At 42.8% G+C, this 18,839-nt stretch overlaps 1 protein-coding gene across 1 annotated transcript in view; it reads left to right on the top strand.

The window, feature by feature from the left end:
• Window positions 1-18,839, top strand: part of RRM1 (ribonucleotide reductase catalytic subunit M1) — an 848,556-nt gene that overhangs the window by 726,422 nt on the left and 103,295 nt on the right. The window contains exon 17 of the mRNA XM_044073038.1: window positions 8,921-9,016. Coding sequence (XP_043928973.1) covers window positions 8,921-9,016 — 96 coding nt within the window. The remainder of the gene's footprint in view (window positions 1-8,920; window positions 9,017-18,839) is intronic.

The raw sequence follows: 18,839 nt of genomic DNA, 5'->3' as shown, positions 1-18,839 counted from the left end.
CTAGACAGGTGGGGGAAAAAAGTGTACACCTCCTCTACGTTAGCTATGCGGGCTTTGAATTGCCAGTTTCATATGCTGAAGTATCAGAACTTTTTATTAGGCCAATTGAAATCTAAGGTGGATGCTTTATCTGAGGGTATAGAGTGTAAGGAGCTCCAGGAGTTGGTTCATGCATCAGATCAAGTTGGCAAGCATTCTTTGCGGTGTGGTTTTGATGCTCTTCAGGCTTCTTCTAGGGTGGCTGCTACAGGTTCAATTATTCGTAGACATGCCTGGCTTAAGGATCAAAATTTGTCAGAACATGTAAAGGCTCGAATTTTGGATGCTCCTCTTCAATCTGAAGTTCTTTTTGGTCCTCCTGTGGATTTTGAAAAAGATGGAAGATAAGGCCAAGTCTATGCAGACAGTCAAGGAATTTTTGCAGGTGCAGCCCCCTAAGTTTAGTAGGAATTGGCCTGCTAGGGGATGGTCTTATCCTTCGGATTATCAGCCTAAGGGCAGGTCTAGACATGGCAGAGGCAGGGCTCACGCTCAGGGTTCCTTCAGACCTAGGACTTGGAGTTCTCCTGCACAGTCTTCTGGTGAGGGCAGGGGTCAGCCCTTTCGTAAGCAGACCCAATGACCTGTACCTTCCGCTGCCAGACCCTTCCTTACTGGCAGCTCCTCTAGGAGGAAAGTTGGGACTTTTCAAAGAAAACTGGAATTTGATCACCCAAGACAAATGGGTGTTGGATATAATAAATCGAGGTTACAAGTTTTATTTTCACACTTCCTCCTTTCAAAGGCATGCCGGATGTGCCTCCTCAGCAACGGCTGGAGGCTCAGGAGCAGATTTCTTTACTTTTGCAGATGGAGGCAATTCAGGTGGTCCCTCCTTCAGAAGTAGGCCTAGGATTTTATTCCCGTCTATTCCTAGTACCAAAGAAAGGAAACACTTGGAGGCCAATTCTGGATTTATCCATTCTCAACACCTACCTAGAAATTCCAAAGTTCAAGATGTTAACATTACAACAACTTCTGCCTATGATAGGCAAGGATCACTGGATGGTAACCCTGGATCTGAGGCCTATCTTCACATCCCTATCAAGCCCAGCTGCAGGAGATTCCTGAGATTTCGGGCTGGTACTTCACATTATCAATTCTCTGCATTGCCCTTTGGCTTATCTACTGCACCCAGGGTGTTCACAAAAGTTCTGGCTCCTATGATTGCTTTCTTCAGACAGAGAGGAATACAAATTTATCCTTATTTGGACGATTGCCTAATTCTTGCTCAAAACGAAGACAAATTACTACAGCATCTCCAGTATGTAATGACAGTTTTAAGATGCCTAGGGTATACTGTGAACGAAATAAAGTCCAGTCTAGTGCCCTCTCAGGACATGTGCTTTCTGGGTGTGAGACTGAATACAGCCTCTCAGATGGCATTTCTGACCCTGGACAAATAAAGAACTCTTCCTCTCTACTTCCAGCAGTTATCAGTAATGTCCAGGCTGACTGCAAGGACAGTCCTCCAAGCCTTGGGGTTCATGGCATCTTACATTCTAGTACTTCCCAATGCCAAACTGCATATGAGGAAGCTACAATGGTATCTCAAAAGTGTGTGGGCTCAACACTGCCACAGTTTGGACACTGATTCGGATTATACCTTGCATCCAGAAAGAATTACTGTGGTGGGCTCAGGAATGTCGCCTAAACAAGGGACTTGTCCCGACCAGAGGAGAGTCAGATCCTAACGACGGATGCCTCGGACTTGGCTTGGGGAGCACACTTCAATGGAAAATGGATACAAGACATGTGGCCTCCCAAACTACTACATTTGCATATCAACATGAAGGAGATGTTAGCAGTTCAATTTGCTTTGATGGCCTTCAAGGAACTCCTTCAGCCAGGACAGGTGTTGATACAAACAGACAACACAACAGTCATGTGGTACATCAACAAGCAGGGGGGAACCCATTCCTACCCTCTTTGCAGATGAGCAATGATTTTATGGGAGACTGCTCTGAGTTTGCGAATCAATCTTCAAGCAAGGTTTCTGCCAGGAGCACAGAACTCCCTAGCAGATATTTTGAGCAGACAAATGGTGGATCCCCACGAGTGGAAACTGGATCCTCAGATTTTCAAACCATTGACTGTGGCTTGGGGAACTCCAGACCTAGATCTATTCGTTTCCCCACTGAATTTTCAACTTCCAAAATTTTGCACAAAGATGTTCCACCCAGATGCTTGGAAAGTGGATGCTCTATCTTTCAGCTGGAACAACCTTCACGTTTATGCTTTTCCTCCTCTGCCTCTTCTCCCCAAGGTACTCTTGAAAGTCAGACGGGACAAGCCTTGCATGATTCTAATAGCACCAGACTGGCCACGTCAACATTGGTATCCTCTGCTGAGGAGTTTAATCCAGGAGCCTCCTTGGCCTCTGCCACAGATTCCTCATTTGTTGTCCCAGTCAAACAATCATTTTCTCAATGTTCAGGTGCAGTCCCTCCATCTGACAGCCTGGCGTATTCTGTGATGGAGCCGGTGGGGTCTCAGCTTCCTCAACAGGTTTTAGATGTCATTTTGGAAGCTAGGCGGCCTAGCACTAGAAAAGTTTATGCTGATAAATGGAAGAGATTTTTTCTTTGGAGCACTGCAAAGGGTTTTGATGTTTCAGTGCCTAATTTGAGTTTTGCACTACAGTACCTTACTGAATTACTGGACAAGGGTTTGTCATTCTCTTCTGTGAAGGTTCATGCTGCAGCCATTTCTGCTCACTATGATTGTGACCCTCCTTTATTTTCTCATCCTTTGTTCAAACAATTTCTTAGAGGGGCAAAGAATATAAGACCCCCACGTAGAGCTCCTACTCCTTCCTGGGATCTCAATTTTGTTTTGGAGAAACTTACTTTACCTCCTTTTGAACCTGCAGCTACGTCTGAACTGAAGTGTTAGTCTTGGAAGACTGCTTTTTTTGTTGGCCATTACTTCTGCTAGGAGGGTATCTGAATTGCAGGCTCTCATGGCAGTTGAACCTTTTTTGATATTCCATAAGGATAGTTTCTTTGCGGACTAACCCTACTTTTATGCCTAAAGTGATTTCTAGTGTGGCCTTGAATCAGTCTATTCATTTGCCTACTTTTTATGCTGACCCCCAAAATAAAGGGGAAAAAGTCTTGCATTCTTTGGATATCCACAGGCAGTTACGTTACTACTTGAACAGAACTAAGGAGTTCAGACAGACTCAACAGTTATTTGTTTCTTTTGCTTTGAGTTCACAGGGGAAAGCTGTTTCTAAGCAGACTATTTCAAAGTGGATTGGTCATTGTATTGCCTTTTGTTCTCATCATGGGAAGGATGTCCCTGCTGGGATCAGGCCTCATTCTACTAGGGCTACTGCCACTTCTACTGCTTTTTGAGGTGTAGCTACTAAGGATATTTTGGAAGCAGCTACTTGGAGTTCTGTACACACTTTCACTAAGCATTACCATCTCCCTCTCTATTCCAAGTCCAGGGCTGGGTTTGCCACTGCAGTTTTACAGGGCATGTTCGCAGCCCCTAATGCTTTGTAATTTGCCAGCCTCCCTTTTCCTTTGCTTTGGGATTCTACCCACAGGTCATGACTGCAGCAATGTGAGACAAAGAACATAGTACAGTTTTGTACCTACCATAAATGTAGATGTTCGAGGATCTACATTGCTGCAGTCCAATTTTCCCTCCCTCCTTCCCCTCTATAGGTTGGGGTTGCTGGGTTTCGTTTGGAGATTTTCTTTACTTACACACTGGGGGTTGGGCATTTCCTATTTTTGGCTTTGGCCTTTCTTTTTAGGCCTTCTGACATCTGGGGCAAGAAAGACTGTGAGGATATGGCGTCGGTCATGCGCTTAAGTACTACTGCGTACTGATGTCAGCTCTAGGCGACAATGACAGACGCCAGCCTAGCCCTTTGGTATTTGGGCCGACCGAGGACAGCGGACTACCCACAGGTCATGACTGCAGCAATGTAGATCCTCGAACATCTACATTTATGGTAGGTACAAAACTGTATTTTTCTGAACCTAGGGGCTGCCTGCGGAATATAGCCATGTTTCCATACCCTCACAAAAGAATTGACACTGCTTGGGACTTGGCATCGTTCAGTGTAAAGGAGTGCTGTAATTGCCATCAGAACATTGATGCCCATCTGAAAATGAGCATCTGTCATAAGACAACACAGTTTAACAAACTGGATTCTAGAATAGCAGTGCAACAATGGGAAATGCAATAAAGGCAGTCTTGATCCTGAGGGTTCAGTGCATCATGTAATGAGAATGTTTTGGCAAGCTGAAAGGCCGGAACCCACTAAATGGATCTTAATTACACAAGTGGGTGTGCCAGATTTTTTGCTGCTCCAAAAAAGGTAAACTTTTCACCAGGAAGTGTTTGAGAGGCTTGGGGAATGCAACTGTCCCCCAGGTAAGTCAGCATTTCTTCTATATACCACATCAAGGTACTACTGAAAATGCAACTTTGACCCAGGAAATTGGTTTAGAATATAGCAAGGGAAGAATGGTCCTTTTATGTAAGCAAGTGGGCCTATTGACCCAAAAGAAGGTATTTGATTCACCCCAACTTGCACATTTTTTAAGGCTGACCTGTAGGTATGATCCTAGGATTCCGTATTTACCAGGCACTGATCTCAGAACATTAAGTGCACCTACTGGTGCCATGACTGGATACAATATCTAGTCCTGTCTTTTACCTTTAACCTACTTCCATCTTTTTTGTTGCTAACCCACCCTAGAGTGCTGCAACTAAGGCTACCTCAAAAGGAAGTTGCTCCACCATGAGATATTGATTTTGCACTTGAGAAACTCCTAATCATTTAACCAGCTGCTTATACACTGCTTTGGAAGGCCATTTTAGCATTCACTCCAGCTAACCTACTGGTGCCATGACTGGATACAATATATAGTCCTGTCTTTTATCTTTAACCTACTTCCATCTTTTTAGTTGCTAACCCACCCTAGAGTGCTGCAACTAAGGCTACCTCAAAAGGAAGTTGCTCCACCATGAGATATTGATTTTGCACTTGAGAAACTCCTTCCAATCATTTAACCAGCTGCTTATACACTGCTTTGGAAGGCCATTTTAGCATTCACTCCAGCTAACCAGATATCAGAATTTCAAGAGCTCGTGCAAAGTGCCCTTGTTCCATAAGGAAAGGGTCCCTTGCTTTCATGCCTAGAGTAGTTGCAGAACTAAACCAAGCTACAAGTTCCTGTATTTTCCCTAGAACAGAGGAGACACTTGCACTCCCTAGACATGTAACTTGAGATTTTATCCATACAGGACAAAACAGTATACAGAGTTTGATCAGTTCTTTATTGCTTTTGCTAAAGGCAGAGGAGACTCCAGTCAACATGATCTAAATGGGTAGCCTATTGCATTCTGATGTACTTGTCATAGTAACCTGTAGATAGTCTTCCCCCTTTCTGGTACAAGTGACTGCTACTACAGATTTCTTCAAAGGGGTAACAATGCCAGCTATCCTGTGCCAAGCCCGGCAACCTAGCAATCACCACCAGGGAAGGCTTTGTCACAGCCATTCTGCAGGACTTTGGTATCTCTTGCTAGTTTTAGGCCAGTTGCATTCTAGTCATCCCAAGAGTCAGTATTGCTGCAGTAGTGAGTTATGAACATTTAAAACTTGATTGTAGATGTTTGGTAGATTCACTGCCAGTTCTTTACTACCTCTCGTATGCCATTGGCCTTCCCCATCAGACTGGGTACCAGCCTCAGAAGCCAGCAGCATCCTGGTAAGACTGTTTAGAGGATCCTTGTTTTCTTGAGTGGGTTGGTTGTAGTGTGGGTCATTGGAGCAATAACTGAACTTGGATGTGAAATGTGAATATAGTACTGTCCAGCATATGTCAATCATTCGAATTGCAGGGGGGGGGGGTGCCTACCAAGCCATTAAATGAAAGCTCTGGTGTTTGGCTAAAGGCAGTAGATTAGACCCGTGATGGTCAAGGTTTCAAGTTGTAATGGCCATTAGAGCTATAGGATAATTTAAACATTAAACATTCTGTTTGAGGCTGTCCTAAAAGGAGTTATTTTTTCTGGTTCCCTGTATGTAATCCATCAGGTATGTCCTAATACTCAATTTGGTTTGTTCCTAATGGTCTGCAGTTCTGCAAGCAGGAAAATTCTTGTAATTACCTGGGAGCAGGCTGACACTGCCCTGGCTTGACCTCATCCTTTCTAGAAGCTGCAGACGTCTGCTGTTCTATCCTACCCAAAATCTTGCATACAAATGTCATGGCAGCAGTGCAGGGTTGTTTTTCCAGTCAAATTTTTGGACCCTCTCCTGGGATAAGTGAGCAGCATTCTGCTAGAGCTGCATACCCATGCCTGACTCTTCAGTAACCCATTGTGATGAATATCCATGTACAGTGGCTGTTGTGCCATAGAGTCCATTAAAACATTTATCAAATATTAAGGTAGTTCAGATCCTGTGGAAGAATTTATACTTAAAATTCAGTTTGTGAATGGTGTATTCCACAGCCAGCAAGCCATAGATGACATGCTGTACAAGTTTAACATGGACTTTTAAAAGCAGACTACAGTTCCAACAGTGCAAGTTACTGCTCCAGCTGTAACTTGAGGGATCGCTGCTTCAGACCCTTCCATGCCATCCTGGCATGCTTCACATTTGTAATTGTCAATGAATAAAGGTAGACCTGTGGCTCTTTCTTGCTATGTTAGTCAGTTTACCACAGTCAGGTCAAATCAGACTGGCAGAGACTAGTTCATATAATAGATCAGGTCTTTACTTTCCATGCACAATGTACAGTTTGATCCTGACTTCCATCTTAATGCCTTGGAGTTTCCATGTTCTAGTCTTGGGTCTCCCACCTCCCAAAAACTAGTATTGACTTCACAATGAAGTTGTGGGCAGTAAGACTTGGTAGCCAACTATTCTAATTTATGCATGGCTACGCTTATAAAGGTCCGGGTGGTTTAGTCTAATTTATGAACCAGTGATGTTTGCCAAAAGTATCCCCTAGAGGATTTAATTTCTGTATCCTTGGTGTTGAGTGCATAGCATGGGTTTTGCAAACTTTGTGTTTGCTCAGGTTTACAAGTGTTCCCAAGTAGAGCTCTGTATTTAATCTGTAGAGATCTGTTCAGGCAGAGGGCTGGAGCCTCCTACTGCTTAGTTGCTCATCTGTCAAAACAAATCCTACCTGGGCTCAAACTACTGTTGGGCAAATTCCCAGGATGAGTAAAACGCCTTGTGGAGTATACAACCATCTTGAAGTGTTTTGTCAGCCTGTTTATTTCAACAGTTTTTTTATATGTAGGTAAAGCTCCAAGTGGGCCACAGACTAGTTGCAAGTATTGTATCCTAAATGAGGACCCAACAATCAGTATTTTATCCTAAATGAGGACCCAACAATCTGTTAGTCTACACCAACTGCAAGTCCCCTGTACTACTGTACTTTTCTCCCACTTTAAAATGCCAAGGAAGATCGTGTATCTTTGTGCAGGCAGATGTATCTAGTAACATGGAGGACAGACGCCCTAGAACATCTGGTCATTGTCTAGCATACCTAAATTTAAAATTTGGCCACAGTTGTCTGTGTACATTAGTTTAAAAAAAAAAAAACTAATCCACAAATACTGTACTGTCAGAAAACAAACATGGTATGCATACAGTTACTGGTGGTTGGCTTTATTGGCCTGAATATATCCATACTAAAAGTAAAAAGTTGGGCATTCAGAAGCCATGTAGTTTGAACCAATGTCCCGGGGGGGGGGGGGTGTATTTGTATCAGTCCCTTTCAGTAGATCGAACTTGTAAATGTTCAAAGACTATATGGCCGAGACCATAACTTCGAACATTTTAAAAGTCAAAACTGACTGTAGTAATCAGTGTAGTGCGGAACGGAAAGCTTTCCCTCTTCCGCAATGTAGTGCAATCTCGGAGTTCGTATATTTAAGGGAGGTGGGTGCAGGGGGGTGTAGCCCCCTGCTACAGCAGTTTAATTTTTTTTTTTTTTTTACTTCAGTGTTCCAACTATAAGTTGGAACATATGGTCTCTGCCATATTTGGTTCGAACTTGTAATATGTTCGATCTACTGAAGTGGATCCATTTGTATATGGGCCTCCACTACTGGAGGTTTAGGGTATTGCACAGTGAGGACTCTAGCTTGGCTGGGTCTGTTTTCTAGATCTTTATGGGATCACATCCAACAGGCGTGAGATCCTTCCTTCTATTTGCAGAGATGTTAGGCATTGCTGCTTAATGCCTTCAGCTAACATGTCTTCATGGTCATGGAAAGACATTGCCAAGGGAGAGCTGAATTTCTACCAGATAGCTTTTGAGGATTCTCATCTTCAGACTGTCGGCATATTTTCCACATTCATACATGTACTCATTAAACGTGTTTTGTAAGTAACTTGCTTTTATGGAACTCTTAGTCCAGTTTTGAATTTAATTTGGTGTCTGTTCTCCCATATTTCCACTTTTTTGTAAAGGGTAAAAAGTGGAGCATAGTACAGGCAAAGTGGTTAAGCACCAGCTTCTATATGAAGATGGAGCCAGTCAGCGGAGATGTTTTCACATTTGGTTGTCTTCCAACATCTTGAGAAACTACATTGTAAAATCTTAGGATGAACAGTTTCTTGGTAGTAACCAAGATGAGAGACTGGTTATCAGGTGAATACATTGAGTTCTGACATGGGGATGGACTGGTGTTAGAGCTTTGATTGGGTTTAAAGTAAATTAATCTAGTTTAATTGTAGGCTTGTATTTATATGGTATATAGATGCATGTAATTTACAAATGTGCTTTTGTGCCTTAGTCTGTTGCTGGGCATTTTAGCCCAGAGAAGATAAATAGTGAGAAGCAAGGTTTGTTATGTCAGTAATGTGAATTTGATAACTTCTCTCTAGATTGTGAATCCCCATTTGCTGAAAGATCTCACTGAAAAAGGTCTGTGGAGTGAAGAAATGAAGAACCAGATCATTGCTAACAATGGTTCTATTCAGGTATGGAATTTTACAAAATCTGAGCAAAGTTAATTCATGTTGCAAATTTGCAGTTAAGTCTTGGCTGTAGAATTTTGTAAAGCAATTGTATAGACATATTAAAAAAATAGGAACAAACCACTTGCTGACAAACGCCCAGTGCTCCAGAAAAACTTGAATAATATTAATGAAACCAAAAGGAGCAACTAGGCTGATGCAGAGTCGCAAGTAGAAATGAAAGGCAAAATCCTCGGGTTAAAATCCAACTTTAATTCCACTGCAGGTCAGATAAGCGCTTTCACTCATTCATTTGAGCTTCATCAGATCATGTAACAAAGACCTTCAAGTACATAGGCTACATTTATACAGTTAAAACCTCTCCTATTGGCTGCTTCTTGTTGCATATTCATGAGTTAATCTAAGCTTAAAGATATATGCACATATAAACATACTGAGATGTATAAAATGAATATAAAAAACTCTCCATGAACACTCAAGATGCTCTAATAAATATGTATATATATGTCAAAAGAAATCTATTTCAAGGGGTAAAAACATATATGTGCCATCATTTATTATAAAATCTACAAACATTCCTCCGTTTGTTTAACATAGGTTTAATGGAGGCTCTCTCATAGAGATCTAAACCCCTATCTGCTCTCAATCTAACTATCCACATACTCTCCTTACTCTCAGTATGGTTCCTGATGTCACCTCCTCGTATACTGGGTTTAATATTCTCAAGAGCTCTAAATAGGAAATAATGTTCAGGACCTGCTTGGGCTACGTGCTTAGCTAAGGCATTGTGAGGTGAAGCCTTCCTAATGTGGTAAAGGTGTTCTCTTATCCTGTCTTTAAAGCGATTGGTTTTGCCAACATAAAATGCATCACATATTTGGCACACTGCCAAATAAACTATATGAGTAGTATCACAGGTAGCTACAGCATTATGCTAAAGTTAGTGTGCATGTCAGGATGTTCAAAAATGGACTGGGGTGGACGCTGTAATTATTGTAATTCTCTTGACCCCAGTCCATTTTTGAACATCCTGACATGCACACTAACATTAGCATAATGCTGTAGCTACCTGTGATACTACTATATAGTTTATTTGGCAGTGTGCCAAATATGTGATGCATTTTATGTTGGCAAAACCAATCGTCTTTAAAGACAGGATAAGAGAACACCTTTACCACATTAGGAAGGCTTCACCTCACAATGCCTTAGCTAAGCACGTAGCCCAAGCAGGTCCTGAACATTATTTCCTATTTAGAGCTCTTGAGAATATTAAACCCAGTATACGAGGAGGTGACATCAGGAACCATACTGAGAGTAAGGAGAGTATGTGGATAGTTAGATTGAGAGCAGATAGGGGTTTAGGTCTCAATGAGAGAGCCTCCATTAAACCTATGTTAAACAAACGGAGGAATGTTTGTAGATTTTATAATAAATGATGGCACATATATGTTTTTACCCCTTGAAATAGATTTCTTCTGACATGTATATACATATTTATTAGAGCATCTTGAGTGTTCATGGAGTTTTTTATATGTTTTTTATATTCATTTTATGCATCTCAGTATGTTTATATGTGCATATATCTTTAAGCTTAGATTAACTCAGGAATGTGCAACAAGAAGCAGCCAATAGGAGATGTTTTAACTGTATAAATGTAGCCTATGTACTTGAAGGTCTTTGTTACATGATCTAATGAAGCTCAAATGAATGAGTGAAAGCGCTCATCTGACCTGCAGTGGAATTAAAGTTGGATTTTAACCTGAGGATTTTGCCTTTCATTTGGATTTTAACCTGAGGATTTTGCCTTTCATTTCTACTTGTGACTCTGCATCAGCCTAGTTGCTCCTTTTGGTTTCATTAATATTTAAAAAAATGGTGCAGGGAAATGTGCTTATACTTCAGGTAAAGTACTGCTGTCGCTAGATTCTTGGATGAAAGTTAAATATTTTTAAGAGCTTCAACCCCCCACTCCTGGCATTTGTAGTAACTTCATGTGGGAAAATTGCTTCAGAATTGTGGTAGAAGTAGATCGTACAGCATAGTTCCCTATTGACCCCTTTTGGAGTCTTTGGAAAGCGGTGATTTTTAAAGTTCATGAACTGTTGGTTTGTGCATAGGGTACAGAGGCTGCTGAATTTACCTGCCATCAGCCATTTACACCTGCCATCAGCCATCCATCCTTGTTGAAGGCACTAAAGTTTAAATTTATCCTACAGATAAAATACCCCTGAACATAACTCAAAGCTCACAGCCTCAGGGTTATCTATTTTGTGCTGTATTACTACATGGGCAGACTGACAGTATGTCATGCTCCTCTTTTTGCTATGAGGAAAGCATTCTCAACTCAGTCTTGCCCCTTGCATCACATTTTATTGTCCTTTGTTGTACATATCTTAATGTTAATGCCTGGTGCTAAACAATACATGAGGCCCACATTGTCAAGTCCAGGTAGCAGTGTGTGGTCTGTAGCCTCAAGCTTTGAGAATTTTTGGGGTGGGGTAAATATAAATCTTGAATATGGATTTGAGCATAATTCCCTGCTTTTTGCTTTCTGCCTGATGAAAATTTGTCCCGGACTGTTTCTGCTGTGCTGTTTGTCCAGAGGCATTTTAAAACTACTCCATCCTTCTAGTTGCTAATCTGACCACTTTATAGGGCAATGGTGCCTGCAAGTTAAAAACCCTTTTGTTCCAGCAGTGTTGTCCCTGGATTCTAAAAATAAATGGTACGGTTGGATTTAAAAAATGGCATGCTAAATCAAAGTAGGTCTGGGGGCCAGCAAGGCCATCGATCCCAGAGTAAACTGCTTTGCAGCCTAATTGCCCCTCAATTTCATAAACACCCCCAACTACCCTAGTTTCTTTATCTCTTTCAGTAAAGATAGCAAGGCTAGTACATTGAAGTGGAGATTGCTCTGGATTAGGTTGTGGGAAAAAGACTAAGCAGACCAGCATTTAGTGGCATACTGCAGTACCAAGGGACTTGGCTTTCCCCTTCTAAACTAGAACAGGTGCCATAGTTTACCAAAAGCACATGACACAGGGTTTTATTCAATGATTTTCCCTTGTCCAGAAAAGTACTAAGAACCTTATTTTGGATCTGTTGAGTGAACAAATTTCTAATTTTATTGAATTAAGATTCTACAGAAGGCCTTTATATCCCTGCAAGTTTATAAGCCTTTCTGGTCACTCAAGGATGTGTAACCTGGATATTCCCATTACCAGAAAGTTTTAAGCTTGTAGGGTGAAAACATATCTGTTAACTTTACATTGTCTCATCTGCTGCACTCAGGATCTGTACCAAATGCATGATACCTGTAATGGCCTTTAACAGGACAAAGGGCATCCACATTTGTCTGTACCTAGGCAATTCTTTTAATACCCCTTTTCAGGAGATCTGCAAGGCTTTGAACTTTATCCTGATGCTTTTCAAAGAACTTTGTCCCTTCCAGACACTGAGCACTTCTAAACAGAGCTTCAGAAAGCCTTACCCAGACAGAAAGCCTTACCCAGAAGACAAAGTACTCTGACACTCATCACAACATCCTGGAGACAAAAGCCATTACAGCAAGGGAATTCCTTGGAATTCTGGGTTAACGTGACTTCCTGCATCTTTTAGGTGCCTCAAGACTGCTTGTGAGGAATTTGCAGTGGTACCTCAGGAATATGGTGCTGACATTTTTTGACAATTCTACCCATTTCCCTCACCTCACTTAAGTGCTCGAGGTGGGAAAGGATGCCTTTTTGAGTCCTCAGGCTGTCGCAACCTACCTCAACACTGACCAAATTCCTTACTTTGGTATTCTAAGTATGTTGCCTGAGCTAAAAATACAGCTGCATGAGGAATACTGAACAGTCTGCTAACTGTAATGAGTTATGGTGCCCAAATCTTTGAAAAGCTAAACCACACCACAATGGGGAAAGAGCCCTGCACTTGGATGTGCATATATAACTAAAACCTCCCCTGAGCAGAGGAATTCAGAAAGTTGAACAAAACTTTTGCAATGGGTAAGGAAGGCAAATGGAGTGAGCAGACACTAGCAAAGTAGTTTGCACAGTGTTGGTGCTACTTCCCTTAAGATAAATATGTCCCTAGGCACGTGAAAGGCCACTCTACCAGAATGACAGTAGCTTCTAGGCACTCCCCAGGGATGTTGATACTCTGGTAATTTTAGAGGCAGCCAGTTTGACTTTTCACATGTTCTAAACACTGTACAATCTGTGTAGGAATCTAAGGTCAGGATTTGTATTTACCATCCTGTAATGTGTGCTCTCCTAAAACTTTTCTCAGCAAGCTACCCACTGGTCTTGTGCTGAGGGAATCATTCTACCTGGCTGGAGTGGATATTAAGATTAACATAGTACAGTTAAAAAAAAGAATAGTTGTGTAAAATCTTACCATAACCATCGATGTCCTCTTCCATGCAACTCTTAACGTCTGTCTCGTATACAGAAGCTTAGCCTGGCTGCTGTATGGTGCATGGGACATCACACACATGGACTAAACCGTGGGCCATAAATGACGTCCACACAGACCTCAACTGAATGGGCCATAAATTACGTCCACAGACCTCATAACTGAATGCCCCCGTCTGACAGTAGTCTAAGGTAAGCTGATGCATTCCAGAGAGGGAAAAGGTACCTAGAGGGGGGATAGGAGGGTGGGATAGGAATACTGCAACATGGAAGAGACATCTGTTTATGGTAAGATTTTGCACAACAATTAGTCCTATTCTCATATACTCTAACATGAGGGAGAGTACCAAAGCTCAATGTGTTATGGGTAGTGGAAGAGGATGCATTCTCCAAGAATCCATGGGAAGATTGCTGTAACAAATCCTGCCATAGCACTAGAGATACAGTAGAGTTTTGTGAAAGTAAGACCAAGTGGCTGGATCTAGTCCTTTGAATGCCCCTGAAGAAGCCACAGACCTGGTTTAGTGGGCTGTCACTGTGTAGGTTAATTGTTTTCCATGGAAGGAGTAGCAGAAAGATATTTTTGGAAATCCATGAAGTTTGGATACAGCTTTTCCCAGAGCCCTTGGGTGGAAATGCAAACTGGTTGGACTTCTGATGTCATTAGTCTTATCTAGATAGAATCTTAGTTGTCTGAACATCAAGGGACTTGAGCACACACATTCTGTGAATTGAGCGCACTCATTCTGTGGGGAAGGAAAGTGGATAAATGAATAGATTGGTTAAGGGGGATAGTTCATTGACCACTTTAGACATGAAGGAAGGGTTTGTACGAAGAGACTATCCTTATGAAAATGAGCTAAGGTGGGTTAGCCATGAGTGCTTAACTTATTATTCTGGCCAAAATTAAGACGAAGTAGTACTGTTTTCCAAGTACACATCTTTAAGGTGGCTGAAGCTGCTGTTTCAAATGGAGCAGTAGTGAGTTTTTCAGAATAAAAGTCAAATCCCAAGGAGGAGGGGTGGGTTTTCTTGGTCTGATGTGAAGGACCCCTTCGAGAGCTTTGCCTCTAATCTAGATAGTAATGGTGGATTGAGAGGTTAGCGGGCTGAGATTGCTGACAAATGTGCTTTCACTGAGGAGTACGAAAGTTCAAAGTTTAGGAGCTCATACAAATAAGACTAGAGATGCAAGTGGAGAACTGTTTCCATTTGGATAAATAGGATCTTCAGTAGTGGGTTTCCTGGCCTGTTGCAGGACAGATGACAAGTCCTGAGTAAAGGTGTCTAAATGAGATCAGAAGTTAATCGCCCACAGGGTTAGTCAGAGTATGCATGTGTGGGGTGGATAAGATCCCTTCTGTTGTGTGATGAGGTCCACCTTGAGGCAACTTGTGATTGCCCTTGGCTAGTGACTAAAGGAGGGGGGTACCAGTGCTGGCTAGTGACTAAAGGAGGGGGTACCAGTGCTACCTTGGCCAAAAGGGAGTCGCCAGCAAGATCTTTGGCTTGTCCTGCTGAATCTTCAGGATTTTATAAGAGGGAAGTGGGGGGAATGCATACAGAAACCTCCCCTTCCAGGAAGTTGAAGGTGTTTACTCTCCAAGCTTGTGGGGAGGTGACCTTGAGCAGAATAGCTGTAGTTGTCAGATCTGTTTGCCTCCCCTCAGAAGAGTCTGTGGTGTACCCATCGGTGGACTGGCAGGAAAACATCTCGGCAGCATCCAATCTGCTGAGCATCTGCCTGATCGTTATGGGATGTAAACTGCCTGTAGTGTTGCATTGGAGAGGGTAACTTGGTCCCTCCTTGCTTATTGATGTACCACAGGACTGTGGAGTTTGTAAAGATTGAGGGGACCTGGGTTTGACTGGAAGGAATTCAGAGGTAGAAGGGCAGTAATTTCCGTTGTGGTTTCCAAAGGTAGGGGTCCCATTGGACCTGCACCTAGTCCATTCATAGTGGGCCCCCACCCCATATCTGATGCTGTGAGGCATAGGCAAAGGACTCGTTAGAAGAATCTTTATCATGGGTCCGTGGATGTGGGAATGGGCCCGCAGAAAGCAGGCCTGGGGCTTAAGGTTGGAAGTGCATCAGGAGATGGAGGAAGTAGGCCTCCGGGACAAGAAGGCCTGAAAGTTTGGGAAAATGCCTGCCAATCAGGCAAATATGATAGACTGATGTTTAGACTCGTTTCCTTTTTAGAGTCGTCTTGGGTCCAAGCGGAGTAGGTGAAGGCCTAGTGTCAGCCTAGGACTAGAATCTCCTTCCTTAGCGATGGATGGTAACACTAACCATAAGGGTGATCCTGGTTCCCCCAACATTGGAGACAGAAGTTGGAACCTCCGTGGATGTGCAGGCTGAAGAAACTAAGGCGGTGTCTGAAGTACCTTCCAAAGTTGCAAAGCCTATTGGATGTACCTTAGCCCCTAAACAGGCAGCTAGCTGGACATCTGTACTTGGAAGTGCAGTTGCTATTATCTGGTCTAGCTACTTTGGCCTTTTTTGGTGGTTCTGCCAAGATGGCTAGTTCCAATTCCATGCCTAAGGCAAGGCGTTTGTGTTCTCAATGAAAAGCTTTAGGACTGTGAGATGGCTGTGCAGTGTCTGGCAAATGGTGCATGCTTTGTAGTCATGGGAAGTCCCTAAGCAGAGGTCGTGGCTTTGTGAGGAATTTGTCGACCACTCTTGCATTTTCCCCTTCCTGGATGACATGGATGGAATCTGCTAAGGGAAGAATAAACTCAACCTAACAGGATCCTTATCTTTTCAGGACACCACTTGGGTGGAGCAGATCGAGCTGACATGACTGGTGGCAGAGAAGTTGAGGTCTATGCATGCAGATGTCACGTGGCCACAGTTTATGGTCCCTGCGTGTGACATCCCATGCACTGTAAGCAACCAGGCTGCTTTTGTAGGAGTCATTCAGGTTACCTCAAGCAGAGGATCCCTCATGTTGTCCTACAGCAATAGAATAGGACATCTTGACATAACTGTTAAACCATGTTTGCTGTTGCAATCCATAACCCCGCCCCCACCCTTTACCCTTGTTCCTTCTTTGGTGCCTTAATTCATTACATCTGATTGACTCCTCAAGGTACATCTGCAGTCAACTCCCACGGACGCCTCTAGGCTTCAAATATTGCTTCATATTTGTATCCATTCCAAAACAGTGCACAAAGCTTTAAAAGATTACATCTTAAAGCTTGCACAATGGCAAACTTCTGCTGAATAGTTGCATACTTGAGCTGCAGAAACTTATTACAAGCTAAGTACAAACTTGCAGTGTTATAAAATAGTACTGCATTTTTTCTTTTTTTTTTTCATTAAATGTGTTAAAAATAGTACTGCATTTATCTGCTTATTTGTTCACTGAAAATTGTCACCTCTGCAGTTTTCCCCACCCATGCTCCCTGTTTTGGTATTAATCATGGTGGCTTTGGAATTGACTGCCCCTGATGTAAATTTGTTTGAACACTCTTCCTGGGCCCGTCTCATTTGCTCAGAGTACAGTGAGGTCATATTTTGATTTCAGACACTCCTACCATTCCCATCTGTTCAGCCCTGTCCCAGCTCTATCTTAGTTTAGTCTCATTAGCTCATCCTGCCTAATACAGAGAACATCTGAGTAGGCATACCCACTTAGGCCCTGAACTTGTCTGAAGACTTTACACTGGGTTCAGTTCGGAGGTTTCTTACTGGATAATTAGGTAATCTGTTTTAAATCAGTTTGCTTGTTTTCCACTGTTGCATATTAAAAAAAAAAAGTTGCACTTTACCTGCTTTTACTGTATTAGTTTCTTCCTGCTTTATTTTATTTTGCTTTTCTCTTCTTAAAAGTACTCAATTGTGTTTATTCTGCTGCATTTATTACTGCTTGGTAGCTTGATTACATTGCAACTGTTATTCCAAGTCTTTTGGTTAAAGCACTTGGGCTTCAGACAAGTTGATATGTAGTCCAATCTCGCTTACATTCTTACCCCTGGGTTTGGAGCCGAACCTCTTCTCCGACTCTGCCATACTCTAGCTCGAAGTCTTCAATTGGCTCATGGCTGAGGTATCCCATGCTGCAATACGCCTATCCCCAGATCTCATTTGCCACTCTGACGTGGTCTTGCTCTTGGCCATGGCAAAGTACAATTTTTCGATATTTTTTCAATATTGTAGCTCCAAAAGCTATTTTCATAGCTAGTGTGTTTTGCTTCTGCTGGTTGTGTGACCGGTTCGGTTGACCCTTTTCTTGGTATCCTGTTTTCCCTTTTTTGGGTGTTTACGGGCTAGGCCTGACCTAGTCCTCCTCTGTTTTTTGTAGTGTACCAGTTAGCGGGTTTTAACTGTTTTTGGTGCCTTTTTTCCCCTGGGCTAGGCCTAGTTAACTTAGAGGACCTAGTCCTCCCTGTGGTGATCCTGCGGTCTCTAGGCCATTTCAATTAGAGGCTCGAGTTTCCCGCGCTCGCTCTTGGTTATTTTGATGGTGTCCCTACTGTTTTTCCCTGTGTTCTTGCTATCAGCATGTCCAAAGATTCCAAAGAACACAGGCCTTCTGGCTTTAAAAGGTGTCAAATGTAATAAGATGTCATTGGGCAGGACAGTCCAAGGCACGTGGCAAGAACATGAGACCCATTTGCGTATCAATGTTGGTGAGATGAGAGCGGTGCTATTAGCATTGCAAGCACTTCGGGGTTTTCTTTCCTCGTGGGACAATTGCAATCTACTCAGACAACATGTCAGTGGTATGGTATCTGAACAAACTGGGAGGAACCAGGTCATATCCCCTTTGCAGAGAGGCACTTTGAGTGTGGCAGTGGGCAGTATCTTCCCGACGCTTTCTAGTGGCAACACATACCAGGGAAGTCCAATGTGATTGCAGACAGGCTAAGCAGAGATATTCTGATGCCTCATGAGTGGTCCCAGAGCGAACAAGTGGCGGAGCGGATTTTCTGCAGATAGGGTCAGCCTTGCTGCGATCTGTTTGCCAGCCCCCTCAATGCCAAATGCAGCAGCTACTTCACAATTATCCCCCCCCCCCCGAAGGGGGAGGCACCCAGGGACGCTCTAGTTCACGATTGGCCCTCCAGTCTTCTCTGCCTTCCCTCCAATACCCCTGATAATGGTTATTCAGAAAGCACAATCCTTGGGAAGCAAAATTATGCTGATTGCACCACACTGGCCTCGTCAGATTTGATTTCCTTTTCTCCACCCTTATCTAATGGATGATCTGTGGATTCTGGACCCAGAGCCAGATCTGCTGACTTGTTTGTCAGGGCAGTTATACCCCTCCAATCAGACCCTCAAGTTGACAGCATGGCTGCTCCAATTCCATCCCTAGTCAGGCTTCATGATTTTTCCCTGGAGGTGGTTCATATTCTCTTTCCACAACGTTTCTACTAGGAAGTTTTATTCAGTAAGTGGA

Source organism: Protopterus annectens, chromosome 5.part1 (assembly GCF_019279795.1).
Source record: "Protopterus annectens isolate FY-2018-M chromosome 5.part1, PAN1.0, whole genome shotgun sequence".
Taxonomy (NCBI): domain Eukaryota; kingdom Metazoa; phylum Chordata; order Ceratodontiformes; family Protopteridae; genus Protopterus; species Protopterus annectens.
The sequence above is the reverse complement of the archived record's forward strand: the minus strand, read 5'-3'. Positions and strand labels throughout refer to the sequence as shown.